This window comes from Neophocaena asiaeorientalis, unplaced genomic scaffold, assembly GCF_003031525.2.
Source record: "Neophocaena asiaeorientalis asiaeorientalis breed wild unplaced genomic scaffold, Neophocaena_asiaeorientalis_V1.1 scaffold110, whole genome shotgun sequence".
Lineage (NCBI taxonomy): Eukaryota > Metazoa > Chordata > Mammalia > Artiodactyla > Phocoenidae > Neophocaena > Neophocaena asiaeorientalis.
Window position 1 is genome coordinate 3,355,264 of NW_020175053.1, and position 18,432 is coordinate 3,373,695.

The 18,432-nt window shown below is 38.3% G+C and overlaps 1 protein-coding gene across 2 annotated transcripts in view; it reads left to right on the forward strand.

Annotated features, from left to right (window-relative positions):
• The first annotated feature begins 19 nt into the window (after nt 1-19).
• Nucleotides 20-18,432, forward strand: part of TWSG1 (twisted gastrulation BMP signaling modulator 1) — a 34,839-nt gene continuing 16,426 nt past the window's right edge. For both annotated transcript variants that reach the window (XR_003005777.1, XM_024763935.1), the window contains exons 1-2: nt 20-140; nt 1,359-1,515. Coding sequence is in view for 1 of the 2 variants with exons in the window: in XM_024763935.1 (XP_024619703.1) it covers nt 1,393-1,515 (123 nt within the window). In the remaining variant the exon portion in view is untranslated. The remainder of the gene's footprint in view (nt 141-1,358; nt 1,516-18,432) is intronic.

Here is an 18,432-nt window from a genome sequence, read left to right on the forward strand (position 1 = left end):
TCGGCTGCTGCGCTTTGTTCCCAAGGCCCCGGAGGGAGCCGCTCCCCTAGGAGGAGCTCGGTTACCTGCCTCTGCGTGCCTCGTTCACCTGGACGCCTGTTCTGTGGAGGTTCGGGGACCGGAACGCAGACGGCCGTGAGGTGGGGGAAAATATCCCATTTTCAGTTGCTGTGGGGAGAAAACTAGCTCTGGAAGAATCCGTTTTCCGATGCCTTCTTTGGCCCCCACGAATACGTGCCGGTGGCTCCGGAGTCACCGGACTTGGGCGTGCGGTTCAGTAAAGCGGGCGGTGGGTCCTGACGGTCCCAGGAGGGTACCCCCGGTCTCGGCCACGGCCCCTGAGGCTTTCTCCTACAGAACCGAGCCACACGGGCACAGAGCCCGGTACTCTTCACCTTCTTCTTGCCTTTGCTTTATTGTTCTTGCTAACACTTAGAATACAGGTTTACAGCAATCATAAAGGCCCATAAACGCATCTTTTATCCGTCTTACATCACTAGTCGTTTATTTAATTGATTCTGTTTGGGGGGTGTGTTTTAAACCCCAAGAAGTTTTATCTTCTCCTTTTTAAAAGTTTAATGACTGTTGGTTGTTCAGCCACTGTCAGAATTTGTGCTGGTCTTTCTTTCCTTTTTCTTTTTGGACTGTAATATTTTCTTCAATATCTTTGAAGAATCACTGGTACCTAAGGTAGAGAATTAAAAGAATAGCTTCACATTTTGGTAAGTTAGAGTTCTTAATGCAGTTAATAATTTACTGTTCCCTTTGTTATTCGCTAAATTATTTAAGGAGCAACTGTCCACTCCTTCCGCTGAGCTGCTTCATTTTGGCTAATTATGTTAAGAGACAAAATGAGATAGTAACAAGTAGACACTAGAATAATTTGCATTTTTAAAATTTGTCTTAATTCTAAGAATTAAAATATTGATAAATGTTTTTTAAATTATAATACAATATTAATAGTTTTTTTTTTGTTTTGCAAAGCAGTGCAGCATTGAAACTACTTATTTGCTTTATATATTGATACTTTCAGGTTACTGATGGTATGTATTCATACACACACACACACATATTCACTTTAATTTTCACAGTCACCATTTCTGGGTACCCTGAGGAATTTCAGAATTCTGTATCTTTGAAGATGGCTAACAAGATATTACTGTATATTGTAGCTTTTTTTTGAGTGTTTAAGTAATCTTTCATTGAGAATAATCTTTAAACAGTCACTCAAAAGTCTTTTAACACAATGAGTCTTGGTTTATTTATTTGATTTTCATTTTTGTATTTGTTTTTACCCTAGCATTTGCCTTTGAATTAAAGTTTTTGTTGTTTTTTTTTCTTTTTGTTTGTTTGTTTAGCTTCCTGGGAGTTGGTGATTGTCTTTGAAGAAACATGAAGTCACGCTCTGTTGTTATGCTTACTGTAGCCATCCTGGTGTTCCTGACATGGGTCCCCATGTCACTGAGTTGTAACAAAGCACTCTGTGCTAGTGATGTGAGCAAATGCCTCATTCAGGTAGGACTAAGAGTACTTTTTTACTATTAAAATATACTGTAGCGCAGACACAGAGCACATATATACAGATAGAGAGTGTAAGGTCTGAGGTAATGAGCCATGACACTGGTCCGGGGTTTTGCCCCCATACTTCTCTTGCGTACAAGCAATGTCAGACTCAAGGAATTCAGTATGGAAAATGATATCCAGCTTTGTAAACATGCTGTTACAAGGTGATGAGTAGCCTATTCAGATGAATTAAAGGGTTCCCTTGTATAATCTAGTTTACATAGCAAAGAGACTCACTATATTTAGAAAAAAAATTTAGCTAGTCAAATCATAGACAAACTGTTCCCTAAATATAATACACTAATTGTCTGTTCTAAGTAACAAGTTACCCCAAACAGCAACTTAATGCAGTAAACATTTATTATTTACGCAGTTGCTGATGGTTGGGAACCTAGGAGCAGCTGAGCTGGGGGATTCAGGGTCAGGGTTTCTCAAGGTTGCAGGTGTTGGGAGAATGTGCTTCCAAGATGCTTGACAGTGATCTCTCTCTCAGCCATCAAGGCAAGCCTTTCTGAAGAGAGAAGTGAGGTTAAGTAATGGCTTAGTTTACAGAGCTATTAAGTGGCTGTGGAAGGTGGCCTGTATTTGAACCCGAAGCCTGTGGCCTTTCCATACACATACTGGTTATTACTGTTCTTAAAGTTGCATTAATTAGTGGTGAACTTCATGTCTTACACAGCTGTTCTTTCTTTTCCCATCCTGTTAGACCGTCAGCAGTCTTGGGTCTGTATTTATTAGCCTCTCTTCCAGCTGTTGGCTAAGAAATTCAGTAACCACACATATTAGAATTCTGTATAAAGTATGACTCAGCTACCTCTTAGCTGTAATCCTGACATGAGAGCATTTGTATGTACTAGAAGTGGTAATAATTTTTATAGATGAGAGGTATTATGTGCTGATTTGTGACATTTTGGTCCTCATTAATAATTAAAATTTTGGGAAGCCTGGCCTTTATGTGAGTGTGGTGGTCACCATCTCATACTCTGTACCCTCACTTTGCATTTTAACCAAAACATTTAACTAGAGAGGTTGGTTGGTTAGGGTTAGGGTTTTCACTATGGATGTTTTTAAGCATAAATAGAAGAGGGAAGAGTATAATGAACAGCAGTAATAATCAGCAGTTACAGCCATCATTCACTCGGGGCTACCCTTACTTCATCTCTGTTCCCCTGCACTGTTCACCCTATAGCTCTGTTTAGTGTCAGTCAGACCCCTGATATTATTTTATCATAAATGTATAGTCTATCTCTGAAAGATAAGAACTCTTGAAAACATACTATTAGCACTTTAAAAATTAACAATAATTCTTTAATATCACGTAGTTTTATACATGGAAGTTTTTTTTAATTTAATTTTATTTTTTTTTGGCTGCATTGGGTCTTCTTTGCTGCGTGCAGTCTTTCTCTAGTTGTGGCAGACGGGGGCTACTCTTCGTTGCGGTGCACAGGCTTGTCGTGGTGGCCTCTCTTGTTGCGGAGCTCGGGCTCTAGGCGCGCGGGCTCAGTAGTTGTGGCGCGCGGGCTCAGTAGTTGTGGCGCACGGGCTTAGTTGCTCCGCGGCATGTGGGGTCTTCCCGGACCAGGGCTCAAACCCATGTCCCCTGCACTGGCAGGCGGATTCCTAACCACTGCGCCACCAGGGAAGTCCCTACATGGAAGTTTTGATATGGCACGTCGGCTTAGGCTTGTGCTGGCTGAAAATTTGGTAGTTTTCTCATGAAGTCCAGCTTTGTGCTGTGGTCAGAGGTGAATCTGTGCCACTTCCCACGTTGTTTCAATGTATCTTCATTATTCATTATTGGAAATAAAGTCTCATAACAATTGCTATATTCATGTTTAGGTAGAAATTTACTTAAATCTCAGATTATTTTTTGACTCTCCAAGTCTGTAATTTCCATTATTCAAATAATTAAAAATTGGATTCTATTTGAAAGACCTTGCTTGGTAATGCAGTATTTAAAGAAGAAAGCGTTTGGTTACTATAGGTAAAAACTCTCAGAAGTTTTTGTTTGTTTTGTTTTTCAGTTTAAAATTCTGTAATACTTGCAAAATGCTTCAAAAAGTAGAGTAAAAATTAAGTGTAAAAACTGGAAAATCAGGTGAAGCTTCACCTGCTTGTTAAATGGTGATTTTAGTAAACTCATTGGAAAGAAGGTAGGACTCTTTTTTTTTTTTTTTTTTTTTAAACCACTAATTCACTGATGCAAACATTTCTGATTCCTGTTCCTTCAGAACTAGGAATCATCAAATCTTTTTCTGGAATAGTAGAGACAGTGCTTCTGGTGCATAGTGTCAGGGTGCTTGGGGTTAAAATGATAGAGGCCTCGAGTATTGAGGGTTTTCTTGTTCATTTATTCCTAAGCACTTACGACATTGTGCTAAGCACTTACTGGACATTGCAGTGAAATGTGATTGGTTCTACCATTTACCTGGTTTTATGGACTCCGCTGATTATTTCACATTCTGCCCTTAACTCTCCTTGCATTCCCTCACTGTGGCCGTGTGACAAACCACCCCAAAGCTCAGTGGCTGGAAACAACAACAACGTTTATTTTGAGCATGAATTTGCATCCTGTGTGGTGCTTGGTAGTTCATCTGCACCACACAACATTATTAGCTGGGGCGGCCTGAAGGCTGGCAGCTGAAACTACCTGAGGCACCGCTGTCCGCTAGAACTTTCTATGATGATAGAAATGGTCTACATCAGCCCTGTCAGGTACAGTAGAAACTAGTCACGTGGTTGTTAAGCACTTGAAATATGACTAGTGTGGCTGAAAAGCAGATTTTTAAATTTAATCATTTTAATTAATTTAAATTTAAACAGCTGCATGTGGCTAGTGACTGCTGTATTGGATATCACAAAGCTAGGCTGGGAAGATTCTTCGTTCTCTCTCTCTCTCACCCCCCTGGCCCCCTCTCTCTCTCCCCTCCTTTCCTCCCTCCCTGTCAGTAGTCTCTTTGTATGACTTCTCCAGCATGCTGGCTTAAGACTAGCCAGATTCCTTATATGTTGGCTCAGGGCTTCCAAGACCATGTGTCTCACGAAACACAGCAGGGGAAGCTGTATTGCCTTTTATGGCCACACCATTGAGGTTATGGTGTTACTTCCATCATGGTGGTAGGCCCACCTGGATTTAAGAGGAGGGTACACAGGCCTCGCCTCTGATGGAGGAGCATGAGTGTAACACTAGGAGAGCTTAGTGGATGGGGTGAATGACGTGGCCATGTTTGGAAAATACAATCTGCCACACCTTCACTGTGACTTGACCGGCTGGGTGATCTCAGAGTTTCCTTCTAATTCTACATAGTTCTAGAGAAAGCAACCAACTATTATTATGTGTTAAATATATATTTTTTTAATCAGAGTATCTCTATATGCCTATTCTGGACATTTAATATGAATGGAATCATACAATATGTTGTCTTTTATGCCTGTCTTCTTTTATTGAGCATAATGCTTTCACAATTCATCTGTATTACAGTATGTATCAGTACTTTGTTGTTTTATGGTCAAATAATATTGTACTGTATGGATATGCCACATTTAATTTATCCATTCATCAGTTGATGAATGTTTAGATTGTTTCCACCTTTTGGCTATGCAAGTAATGGAGCTGTGGATACTTGTGTATAAGTTTTTATGTGGGTATCTGTTTTCATTTCTTTTGGGTATATACCTAGGAGTAGAGTTGCTGGGTCATATTTTCTATGTTTAACATTTTGAGGAGCCACTAAAGTATTTTCCAAAGTGGCTGTATACATTTCCACCACTGTGTATGCAGGTTCCAATTTTTCTACATCCTCACCAGCACTTGTTATAGGCATCTTAGTGGGTGTGAAGTGGTTTTGATTTGCATTTCTCTAACGACTCATGATATTGAGCATCTTTTCATGTGCTTATTGGCATTCATATATCTTCCTTGGAGAAGTGTCTATTCAGAACCAATGCCCATTTTTTAATTGGCTTATTGTCCTTTTATTGTTAGGTTATAAGAGTTATTTATATATTCTGGGTACAAGTCCATTATCAGATATATGACTTGCAAATAATTTCTCCCATTTTGTGGGTTGTCTTTTCACTTTCTTGATGGTATTATTTGCAACACAAAAGTTTTAAATTTTGATGCAGTCTTATTTATTTATTTATTGTTGCTTTTGCATTTGGTGTTGTAGCTAAGAAACCATTGCCTAACTCAGGGTTATAAATATACTTGTCTATTTTCTTCTAAGAATTTTGTAGTTTTAGCTCTTATATTTAGGTCTGCAATTTATTTTGAGTTGATTTTTATATATGGTATTAGGTAGGGGTCCAAATTTATTCTTTTGTGTATGGATATCTAGTTGTCTCAGCATCATTTGTTGAAAATATTATTTTTTTCTCTGTTGAATTATCTTGACACTCTTGTTGAGAATTATTTGACCATAAATGTAAGAGTTTATTTTTGGACTCTCAGTTGTATTCCATTGATTTATATATCTATCTTTTTGCCAGTACCACACTGTCTTGATTACTGTAGATTTGTGGTATGTTTAACAAACACAAAGTATGAATTTTCTAATTTTGTTGTTTTTCAAGATTTGTTTTTAATACTTTGGGCCCTTGCATTACCATATAAATTTTAGGGTCAGCTTGTTGATTTCTGTAATAAAGCCAGCTAGGACTTTTATATATAAATATATTTGACTTTATTAATTGGAGTAGTTTTTGGTTTACAGCAAAACTGAGCAGAAAATGCAGAAGGATCCCATATACTCCTTTCCCCTACACATACCCACTGTTTCCCCTACTATTAACATCTTGCATTAGTTTGTACATTCGTTACAATTGATGGACCAATATTGACATACTATTATTAACTAAAGTCCACATTACATTACATTAGGGTTCATGCTTTGTGTTCGACAGTTCTATGGATTTGACAAATGTATAATGTCATATATCTGCCATTACAGTGTAACACAGAATTGTTTTGTTGCCCTAAAAATCCCCTGTGCTTCCACATGGCCTCTGCATCCCCCACTGCATTTTACTGTCTATATAATTCTGCTGTTTCAATATGTTATACAGTTGGAGTTATACAGTATGTAGCCCTTCCAGGCTGGCTTCTTTTCATTTAGCAGTATGCATTTTTGGTTCCTGCATGTTTTTCTGTGGCTTGATAGCTTACTTATTTATATTCCATTTTATGGGTGTATCACAGTTTGTTTTCTATTCACTCATTGAGGGACATCTTGATTACTTCCAAGTTTTGCAATTAAGAATAAAGCTGCGGGCTTCCCTGGTGGCGCAGTGGTTGAGAGTCCGCCTGCCAATGCAGGGGACACAGGTTCGTGCCCCGGTCCGGGAAGATCCCACATGCCACGGAGCAGCTAGGCCCGTGAGCCATGGCCGCTGAGCCTGCGCGTCCGGAGCCTGTGCTCCGCATCGGGAGAGGCCACAACAGTGAGAGGCCCGCGTACCACAAAAAAAAAAAAAAAAAGAATAAAGCTGCTACAAACATCCATGTGCAGGTTTTTGTGTGGACATAAAATTTCAACTCATTTGAGTAAATACCAAGGAGCACAATAGCTGGATCATATGCTGAGAGTGTGTTTACTTTTGTAAGAAACTGCCAGACTGTCTTCTAAAGTGGCTGTACGGTTTTGCATTCCCACCAGCAGTGAGTGAGAGTTCCTGTTGCTCCACATCCACACCAGCATTTGCTGCTGTCAGTGTTTTGAATATTAGTTGTTCTAATTGGTGTATATTGGTATCTCGTTGTTTTAATTTGCAATTTCCTAATGACACGTTGAGCTTTTTTTCATATGCTTTATTTGCTGTCTGTATATCCTCTTTGGTGAGGTGTCTTTATGTCTTTTGCCCATTTTTAAATTGAGCTGTTCATTTTCTTCCTGTTGAGTTTTAAGAGTTCTTTGTATCTTTTGGATTAACAGTCCTTTATCAGATGTGTCTCTTGCAAACATTTTCTCCCTGTCTGTGGCTTGTCTTCTTGTTTTCTTTTTCTTAAGATTTTTTTTGATGTCTTTATTGAATAAATAAAGTCTTTATTGAATAAATAAAGTCTTTATTGAATTTGTTACAGTATTGCTTCTGTATTTTTATGTTAATGGTTTTTTGGCTGCAAGGCACGTGGGATCTTAGCTCCCCAACCAGGGATCAAACTTCACACCCCCTGCGTTGGAAGGCGAAGTCTTAACCACTGGACCTCCCAGCAAGTCCCCTGGCTTGTCTTCTTAATCTCTTGACAGTGTCTTTTGCAGAGCAGAAGTTTTAAATTTTAAAAGTCCAAATTACCCATTTTTTCCTTTCATAGATTGTGCCTTTGGTATTGCCAGCTGTGATTTTGATTGGGTTTACGTTGACTCTGTAGATCAATTTGGGAATTATTGCCATGTTAACAGTATTAAGTCCTCTGATTCATGAGCAAGGAGTGTCTTTCCTTTTGTTTAAATTTTTCTTTCATTTCTTTCAACAGTATTTTGTAGTTTTCAGCGTACAGGTCTTATACTTCTTTTGTTAGGTTTACTCATAGGTATTTTATTCTTTTTGATGTTGTTGTAAATGGAACTGTTTTCTTAATTTCATTTTCAGGTTGTTCGTTGCTTGTATGTAGTGTCATAAATCTTAAATCTGTTTTCACCGTATTCTGCTTTTTGGGAGAGTTCCTTGACTTTACCTTTGAACCCTTTCTATTGAATTTTTAAATTTTAGCAATAACTTTAAAATTTTACTTCTTATTTTCTGCTTGTTAATTTTTCTTTTAACACTTTTACTTGTATTTGAATGCACTGTTTTCTCAGATATCCTGAGAATACTTACTGGAAATTTTACTGATGGAGATGGAGGTGTGTCTCCACTCCTCACCTCCCCATTCTGTTACGTGGATTTCTCTTTCTTCCAAGATTATTTTTTTCTTTCAATTTATATCTCTTTCATGCAGGAGGCTTTCCTCAAATGTATAGTGTTCCTTAGTTGTCCATTATAGTTAGGAATGAAGCATAAAAGCCTGATTGGGGGCTTCCCTGGTGGCGCAGTGGTTGAGAGTCTGCCTGCCAATGCAGGGGACACGGGTTCGTGCCCTGGTCCGGGAAGATCCCACATGCCGCGGAGCGGCTGGGCCCGTGAGCCATGGCCGCTGAGCTTGCGTGTCCAGAGCCTGTGCTCCGCAATGGGAGAGGCCACAACAGTGAGAGGCCCGCGTACCGCCAAAAAAAAAAAAAAAAAAGCCTGATTGGGAGACTGTGTTTGTGGGGAGGGCTGACATACACAGACTGGAGGGTATCGCCTGAGGGACAGGGAAGCCCTTGATGCTGGAGTGTGTTTTCTGCTCTGAGGCTGATCATTTTCCTGCAGAGAAGTTTTTGGTTTGTTTGTTTTGAACGGCTGGTGTTCTTGCTGTGGTCTGGGTGGTGGTTGGTTGGTAGATGCTTGGTTCTTGTCTTTGTGCCCTAGTGTTGGGGGTTGCCTCTGTGGTTTGATAGAAACTTGAACTTTAGTGCCCTCTTTTATTCCTATTCTCTTCAGTTGAGGAATAGATTGGCTATTGGCGTTTCATGTGCCAAGAACTGTCAGCTGGTGTCCTTAGGCCTCTTTGGTGCTTCTCTTAAAGGGGATCCCCAGAATTATATTCAAATTTGCAAATGTACTGTTTTCTAGGAGAAAAGTCCATAGCTTTCAGGAGGTTCTCAAAGTGGTTGATTGCCCTGAAAAGGTGAAGAATTGCTGGGGCTTTGTTTGCCATCACACTACTAAGTTATTAAAATTCCACTTTCACATTCAACAAAGTACGAGGCACGTTGACATTTTAGATGGCAATGATAGCTTTTCTCCTTAAACTTAGAGACAAACATGCACAGAAATGAAGGTGAGAGATAAGAACTTTAAGAAACACCATGCTATAGAAGTGTAAAGAAACTTCCCTCCTAAGAGGGAGTTTCGCTTTTCTTTTAGTTATTTGGTTTGAACAACATCTGTAGTGTTGAAATGCTGTACTGTGAGGGTAAGTTAGAACATTTGTTTATGTTGAGCCCTCCACAACTCATGAAGTAACTAAATATAAAACATTTTCCCTGGAAGCTCAGGCTTGTGTAAATGTTTTTTACCAGCACAGTCATTCCTGCCTCTCCTACAAGTTGCTACGCAGAAGGGTGGTCCCTACGTAAATATTTATTTTGTGCTTCTGACAGGAAAGAAATGTAATTTTAACATCAGGAAAGTAATATTGTCATCTTCGTGTGTTCCTTTGCTCATATAATGAGTGGTTGAGCTGTCTTCTTTCAGGGGAAAGATGGTAAAACAGGATTTTGCTTTTAATAAAATCTTTACTTGTTTTTTCTTCTGCTTTTGTGAAAAGAGCATTTAAAATTTGAATCAATATTATGCTTCTACACCAGAAATCTCAAGACCCATTTTGTATTAAGAACTGAAAAACCAGGGCTTCCCTGGTGGCACAGTGGTTAAGCATCCACCTGCCAATGCAGGGGACATGGATTCAAGCCCTGGTCCAGGAAGATCCCACATTCTGCGGAGCAGCTAAGCCCGTGTGCCACAACTACTGAGCCTGTGCTCTAGAGCCCACGAGCCACAACTACTGAGCCCCGTGTGCCACAACTACTGAAGCCCGCATGCCTAGGGCCCATGTTCTGCATGCAACAAGAGAAGCCACCGCAATGAGAAGCCCGTGCACTGCAACGAAGAGTAGCCCCCACTCACCACAACTAGAGAAAGCCTGTGCACAGCAACGAAGACCCAATGCAGCCAAAAATAAATAAATTTAAAAAAATATTAAAAAACAAAAACTGAAAAACTCCTTACTGATTTGTGAGTACTTTTAGCTAATATTTATGGTCATATTTAGGATGATGTAAACTTTATATTTCATGAAGATATTCAAACTTAGGTTCAGAGATCATTGATGCATTCTTTTAGCACTTTACTGGTTTTCTGAATATTTATTTAACGCTTTTATATACTAAATCAACAGTCTGCTTTTTTTCTATTCTAAAAATTGATTTAACTACTAAAGAAATCTTAGATTATCTGAAATAAGTTGGGATTTCAAAGTAGTTTCTCATTAATAATTCTAGTTTTTTTTAATGTATTTTGTTTTAAGTTAAAAATATAAATAGTTCAGGTAACATCAGGAATTTCTTAATCACAGCAAACTAAAAAATTAACTTTCTCTTCCTTTTTCCTTAATGAGTGCTAATTAAATTCCATATTAGTTTTTTTGCTACAGTTATCTTTTTTTTTTTTTTTTTTTTGAAGGCGGACTCTCAACCACTGCGCCACCAGGGAAGCCCATACAGTTATCTTGATTTGTTACTCTACTAGTAATATTTTGGCATATAGTATACAATGTTCCCTCTTTCCTTTTATAAACACTACTTTATTTTCCTATAGTGTATTCTCTCTTTTTTCTGCTTCCCTGCTCTTAAAAGTTGTGACTCTAACTTATTTTTGTCCTGTTTTGCTTCAGTTAATACCTCATGAAAATCTCTGAAATTAATATCCCAAAGTAATGAGTTAGGAACATCCCTGGTGGTCCGGTGGGTAAGACTGCACGCTCCCAATGCAGGGGGCTGGGGTTTGATCCCTGGTCAGGGAACTGTATCTGGCATTCATGCTGCAACTAAGAGCCCGCATGCTGCAACTAAGAGCCCGCATGCTGCAACTTAGAGCCCACATGCTGCAACAAAGATCCTGCGTGCTGCAGCTAAGACCTGGTGCAGCTGAAATAAGTAAATAAATAAGTAAATCTTAAAAAAATAAAAGTAATGAGTTAGACCTGATGTAATTTAAGGGAAGAGTAAGTTTTGTTTCCCTTCAAATGTTAGCAGTTAGAATAGCTGATAAAGTTTATAAGTGGAGACTAAAATTTATTTTCACTGGCTGTTTCACCTGTTGAATTATTACATTAAAACAAAGATGAAGGGGACGTCCCTGGTGGTACAGTGGTTAAGAATCCGCCTGCCAAGGCAGGGGACATGGGCTCAAGCCCTGGTCTGGGAAGATCCCACATGCCGCAGAGCAACTAAGCCAGTAGGCCACAACTACTGAGCCTGCGCTCTAGAGCCCACGAGCCACAACTACTGAGCCTGCACGCCACAACTACTGAAGCCTGCATGCCTAGAGCCTGTGCTCTGCAACAAGAGAAGGCACCGCATTGAGAAGCCCGCACACCGCAACTAGAGAAAGCCCGCGCAGCAACAAAGACCCAGCGCAGCCATAAATAAATAAAGTTAACAACAAAAAAAAAAAACAAGAAAACAAAGATGAGGGCTTCCCTGGTGGTGCAGTGGTTAAAAATCCGCCTGCCAGTGCAGGGGACACGGGTTTGAGCCCTAGTCCAGGAAGATCCCACATGCCACAGAGCAACTAAGCCTGTGCACCGCAACTACTGAGCCTGTGCTCTAGACACTGCGAGCCACGACTACTGAAGCCTGGGCGACTGGAGCTCATGCTCCTCAACAAGAGAAGTCACCACAATGAGAAGCCCATGCAACACAAGGAAGAGTAGCCCCCGCTCACCACAACTAGAGAAAGCTCGCGCACAGCAACGAAGACCCAACACAGCCAAAAATAAAAACAAATAAATAAATAAATTTATTTTAAAAAACCAGAGATGAGGGGGACTTCCCTAGCAGTCCAGTGGTGAGGACTCTGTGCTTCCACTGCAGGGGGCACTGGTTCGATCCCTGGTTGGGGAACTAAGATCCCACAAGTCATGTGCCATGTCCCCCCCCCCCTCAAAAAAAAGAAGACCAAAGATGAGGATTTCATTGGGACACTTGGAAGTTTTCAAATATAATTTTAATAGGGAGAATAGTAAAGTCCCTATTTACCCGTCACTTAGCTTCACCAGTCGTCAGCATATGGCTGGTCCAGTCTCATCTCTACCTGCCCCTATTTCACCTCACCTGGATGATTTTAAAGAAATGCTTTGGGGTACTTTTGTAGTAAGTAGGATTAAAATTTTGTTACAAGGTTTATATAAGATATGGGTGTCGTTTGATATATTTTGGTAGATCATGTATGTACATGAACTTGTATGCTGATCTATTTAGCCAAAAGGATAAATTCTGTTTTCTGTATTTCACTTGTTTATATTATTTTCAAGGCAACCGTTTGAATGTATAAAGAACATGGTGATAAGATTTGGTTTAGATACTTCTGTTCCGAGTTTGAAAGTCTGTCTGATGGCCTCCTTAAAGAGTATTAATTTGTCAAAACAGATTTGTTGTAACGTAATTATAATTATGTTTATTGTTTTGAATAAAGGCTAATTGTTCGAGGGTGTGTTGTTTATATATTGGTTTTTAAATATCCATTTGACCTATATAAGGGTTGTGAAAATAGTATCAGCACAGGTACAGTCTTGTTGGTTACTGATGCTTATACAGTGTTCATTTTCATAATTACCTTTGTTCTTACATTCCTGGGGGTTTTAGGTCAAGATATTATAAACACTTATAGTTTGTTTGATTTAATATTTAAGAACATTAATTTGTGTTTTTGAGTATGTTTTTTTTTATTGTATGAAATTAAACTGGATCTTCAGAAGTCCTACTGCTTAAATTTAAAATGTTTACTTGCCATTATAAAAATATTTTGTTCTCAAAGGAATCCACAAAATACATAGAAGTAGAAAAAGGAAACTAAATCATTTATAGTCCTGTTTTCTAAACACAGACTACTCTTTATATTTGATATAGTCCTTTTTATTCTATGTTTAGGTGATTTTTAACACCTAAACATAGAATAAAGGTTGTATATTATATATACAGCTTTCACATTTTGCATTTTTCACCAGCATTGTTTTATGTTTCTTTGTTTTTAAAAAAAGTATGTTAGTTTAGAGAAGTTTAGTTTTAGCTTGAAAGTAGAATAGAGAAATATATTTTCTGAACTACCTTCTGTACTGCTTGTTTCTGTACTGGCTTGTTTCCAGTTTTTGGTGATTATGAATGAAGTTATTTACTTCCATGTATAGGTCTTTGTGTGGATGTATGTTTTCATTTCTCTTGATTAAATACCTAGGAGTAGGATTGCTGGATCACAAAGTATCTGAAAAGCTGAGATTTGGTGTTACATGCTGCAGTTTACGGGCCAGGACTTGAATCCAGATTCTGTAAATCCAAGTCATTTGCTGTCTGCTAGACTATAATGTTGTTTTCAATGGTGATACTTCCCTGTTTTAACAACATTGCTAACAAATCTCTCAGATTTTGGCAACAGTTAAAGAATGGAGATATTTATCAGCAACTTTACATCAGAATATAAATAAAAATTTCCCTCAAGTTATTAGTTTCCATCTCTGACCTGGAAATTTGGAAGTTTATAAAATAAATTTTAACTCTTAAAATCTAGGCTTAGTCTTAGATGAATAATTACCCCCCCGCCATTTATTTTGCATGGATTAAGATCTCACCAGAACCTTAGATGTATAGAGAACAAGATTTTCCATTAAAGTTGATTTAATAATTATATAAAATCTGTCTTCTGGCATAAAAAAATTGAAATTCTTTGTCATATTCAAGATTTTCAATAATACAAATGTAAAATACTTTTTTTAAAATTTATTTTTGGCTGTGTTGGGTCTTTGCTGCGTGTGGGCTTTCTCTAGTTGCAGCAAGCGGGGGCTACTCTTTGTTGCGGTGCACGGGCTTCTCATCACGGTGGCTTCTCTTGTTGCGGAGAGTGGGCTCTAGGCACACAGGCTTCAGTAGTTGTGCCGCTCGGGCTCAGTAGTTGTGGCTCGCAGTCTCTAGAGCACAGGCTCAGTAGTTGTGGCGCACGGGCTTAGTTGCTCCGCGACATGTGGGATCTTCCTGGAGCAGAGTTCGAACCTGTGTCCCCTGCATTGGCAGGCGGATTCTTAACCACTGTGCCACCAGGGAAGTCCCTTCATATAAGTTTTTAAAGCAAATTGCCAAATTATCTCTAAATACTCATTCTGGTCAACGTAGGATAGCTCAAATGTATAAATTTCTGTTTTCTATTTAGTATAATGTTATAATTTTTTCCACCATAAATGTATTGAACGGTGTGATTACACTTTAAGAACATCTAGCGTGGTACTTCACGATCCACTTCACTCTGGCTCTGACACGCGGAAGCAGTGGTGGCAGGAGCAACCCTGTGGCAGAAGATCTGACGTCGGAGCCCAGTTGGGCTGGATCACTGACCCATCCCTTCCAGCCTTTCATCTGTACCAGGAGCAGCGCCCATACTTTCCCTGGGACTTCCAGACCAGGGAGGCAGATGATGCGATCATTAACGGGCCCAAGCAAAAAAAAGAATTAAGTATTAAATCCCAACACAGTGGTTTTGCAACTCTTGCCATTGATACTTATTTTACCTTTACAAACAATGATTAAACTTTGGCGATAGCACTTGTAATTGTATTCAGGTACTGAGAGTGAAAGATATAATAGTGCCTTTGATTAAACAACCTGAAGGGTTAGCTAAGTTTAATTATGGGCTCATTCTCTCTAAGAAAGTAATAACTATAATTATTGAGATGCTAAATTAATAAGAAATAAGCTTTATATTTCTCATCTCATTGTTTAAAAAGCAGCAATAGCTATCCAAAACTGGGGTCAAATCTCAGCCACTTACTAATTGAATGATGTACAAATTCATCACCTTATATGAAAATGAAGGTGAATAATACCTTGATAAAGGTTTTATGAGCTCCAAGATAATGCATATAAAACACTTAGCACAGTGCCTGTTAATGTTACATAAAACCCACTTAGGAATTTTGGGGGAGGCTGTGGCAGGAAATGAGTGGAGACACTGGATCCACCTTTCTTCTGTGAATGCTGTGTTTGCTTGGGATCCCACGTTCAGCCGACTGAGCAGTGCTCAAGGTTAATCATAGGAAGGTTAGTGAATTACGTAAATAGCCAGTCCACACAGGAATCCCACATCTCAGCACAACCCTCTTTCTAGTTAATACGGATGACTTTGAAGTAATAGTGACAGGGAATATAATAATGACGTTTCTGAAGGCGGTGATACAGAATGAGAACATGGACAAGCTGTGAAAGAGATGAAGTATTTAAGGCCTGCCTCTGAACTTTGGTACATAATATGTTCCATTATGGAGCCGTTATGTTGACAGATTTTTATTGATACAATAGGGAAATACTTTTTAAATCAGGGGAGTGCGCCATCATTATTTTGTTAGAAACGCATAGGAATTTACCGAAGTGGGAGGAACTTGGGTGCTTTTTCCTTCTACTCTGGTAGATTTTTTTCAAAGTCTTTTATGATTAAAAAAAAAAAAACTCTTAAAAATTTAATGCATTCCTTTTATCTTGATTCTAGCCTCTTTAGCAAAGCCTTTCTAGTTATAGAAGATTCATTTATGTTCTCATAAATAAAACAGCTAAAGTAAAGATTTCTTTTTAAGTGTCCTGAAGAAAAGATTCTACTTAATTTAAATGGAGTAATTTTTTATGTTTTTCTGTGATCCTTGATTCTTCATAGTTACGTTTTGGTGTGTTTTCTTTCTTTTGTATTTCCAGTATGTGACTTCAAAGCACCTTAAAATTTTTTTTTTATATTTAGAAACATTCTTCCCAACCATAGTTTGCTAGCTGTCAAAAAAATTAAAATGTATTTCCAAATGTGTTTATGACCAAACTTATTTAATAGTGTGATTCTGAAGTACACATAAAGTGAATAGAAAGTAATGGATTTCTTGATGAGCTACACGTTTGTTATTCATAATTATTTACACATAGAAATTCATTGTTTCCTTTCCTTTTTTGACTTGAGAACATAGAAACAAAACAAATCATTTCCACAAATTTTTTCTCTTTAGATTTGCAGTGAGGTTTTTGAGATCCAAAATGCCATATGTTAACTTTGCCTGTGTATTATTTTTCTCCTGGAAATTGAGAAGTTAAATGTGTAATACTGGCTAAAAAGTTTGTTTGAGGAGCTCGTTTCCATTATTTTCCAATCTCCTGGAAAGAATGCTTGCGTGAGTTTTGAAGAATACAGATTGTTTGGTACATTTTGAAGCTTATTTACTCTCTGAAATCTCATAATTTATGAAATCATATTGGCTTTATTAAGACAGATTTTTCATTCTATTTTGTAGTAAGATGGAAAGAAAATATTAGTTAGCATTCAGCCAGTTTTAGCAGTAATTTTTACCAATGAAGTCTTAACCTGGATTTTTGTCTGTTAATGGTATAGTAATAAAGCCTGTGTTTCAGTCATTTCTCCCATGTCTCGGCTTCCTAGAGCTTCTCACTTTGTATTCTATCAGTAAATTAAAAGTCATTAAGCATGTTACTTCAGTGCATTGTTCTGTCACACTGACATGTAAAAGTACAGGATAGGCATCTATTAAGAGGGTGTGAAATACATTTAATCTTAAGGGGTAGATAAGGCAAGTTCAAGTACCTTTTAATAGTCTGAGTTTTAACCTTCCATTAGTTAGCAGTCATCTGATGTTATCGTCCACCCTTTCATTCCAGTTTAAAACACCTCACAAAAACCTGACACTAAAAGGTAGAATGAATGCTTTAAAGACTCAGATTTCTCTAATGTCCATTAAATCGACATTCATTTTAAAATTATTTAGCATAATATACAGTAATTAATTTAACAGGCTACCATTTGAAAGCTGTGATAGGAAAAAGGAGAGACTTATTCTTTGAATAAGTTTGTTACTTTCCTAATATGTTTCTCCTGAGCTATGTAGATAATGTAAATTTACACAAGATAGTAAAGGAATATTTTCTATGGATAATGTAAATTAAAATTTTAAAAAACTTTATTTCTTGTGACTAAGTTGTAACCTTTTTAAAACTTAAGAACAGGGCTTCCCTGGTGGCGCAGTGGTTGAGAGTCCACCTGCCGATGCAGGGGGCACGGGTTCGTGCCCCGGTCCGGGAAGATCCCACATGCCTTGGAGCGGCTGGGCCCGTGAGCCATGGACGCTGAGCCTGCGCGTCCGGAGCCTGTGCTCCGCAACGGGAGAAGCCACAACAGTGAGAGGCCCGCATACCACAAAAAAAAAAACCAAAAAACTTAAGAACAAAAAGTATCAATATCCTTAACTCTGATGGTATTTTTTTAAAAATGTGTACTAAGAAAATGTTCTCTCACTCCAAAGACGACAGACAGGTTTTTATGGAGCAACAAGTCACAACATACAGCTTTGGCAGCTCTGTTTTTCTAAATTTCCAAGTAAGTTTGAGTTGGTGTGAATCAGGCATCACCAGTTTTATGATGAAGCACCTGTACTTCTCAGGAAGGCCGTGCCCTTTTAGTCCCTCTCTTTCCATCAGGCCTAGCAAGGTTACTCAAGGTGTGCATTACATGCATGTGGCCCAAGTATAGAATTCCATGGTACTAAAATATTATAATTTATATATATTAGGTCACAGCTATATACTGACATCAAACTAATGAATTAGAACATAGCACAAGTGGTTTTTTTTTTTTTTTGGCCATGCCACACAGCTTGTGGGATTTTAGTTCCCTGACCAGTGATCAAACCTGGGCCCCCTGCAGTGGATTGTGGCGTCTTAACCACTGGACTACCAGGGAATTCCCAGCAAGTGTTGATTCTTGAAAGTGCTGTGTAATTGTGTAATAGCTAGGGGACTTTTTTTTTTTTTTTTTTTTTTTTTTTTGCTAGGGGACTTTTTGAGAAAAGGAATTAAATGTCAGTGTTGCAATATCTGATAAGGGGTTAATATCCAAAATATATAAAGAACTCATACAACTCAATAGCAAAAAAAAAATAGAATCCAATTTAAAAATGGGCAAAGGACCTAAACAGACATTTTTTCAAAGAAGATATATGAATGGCTAACAGGTACATGAAAAGATGCTCAATAT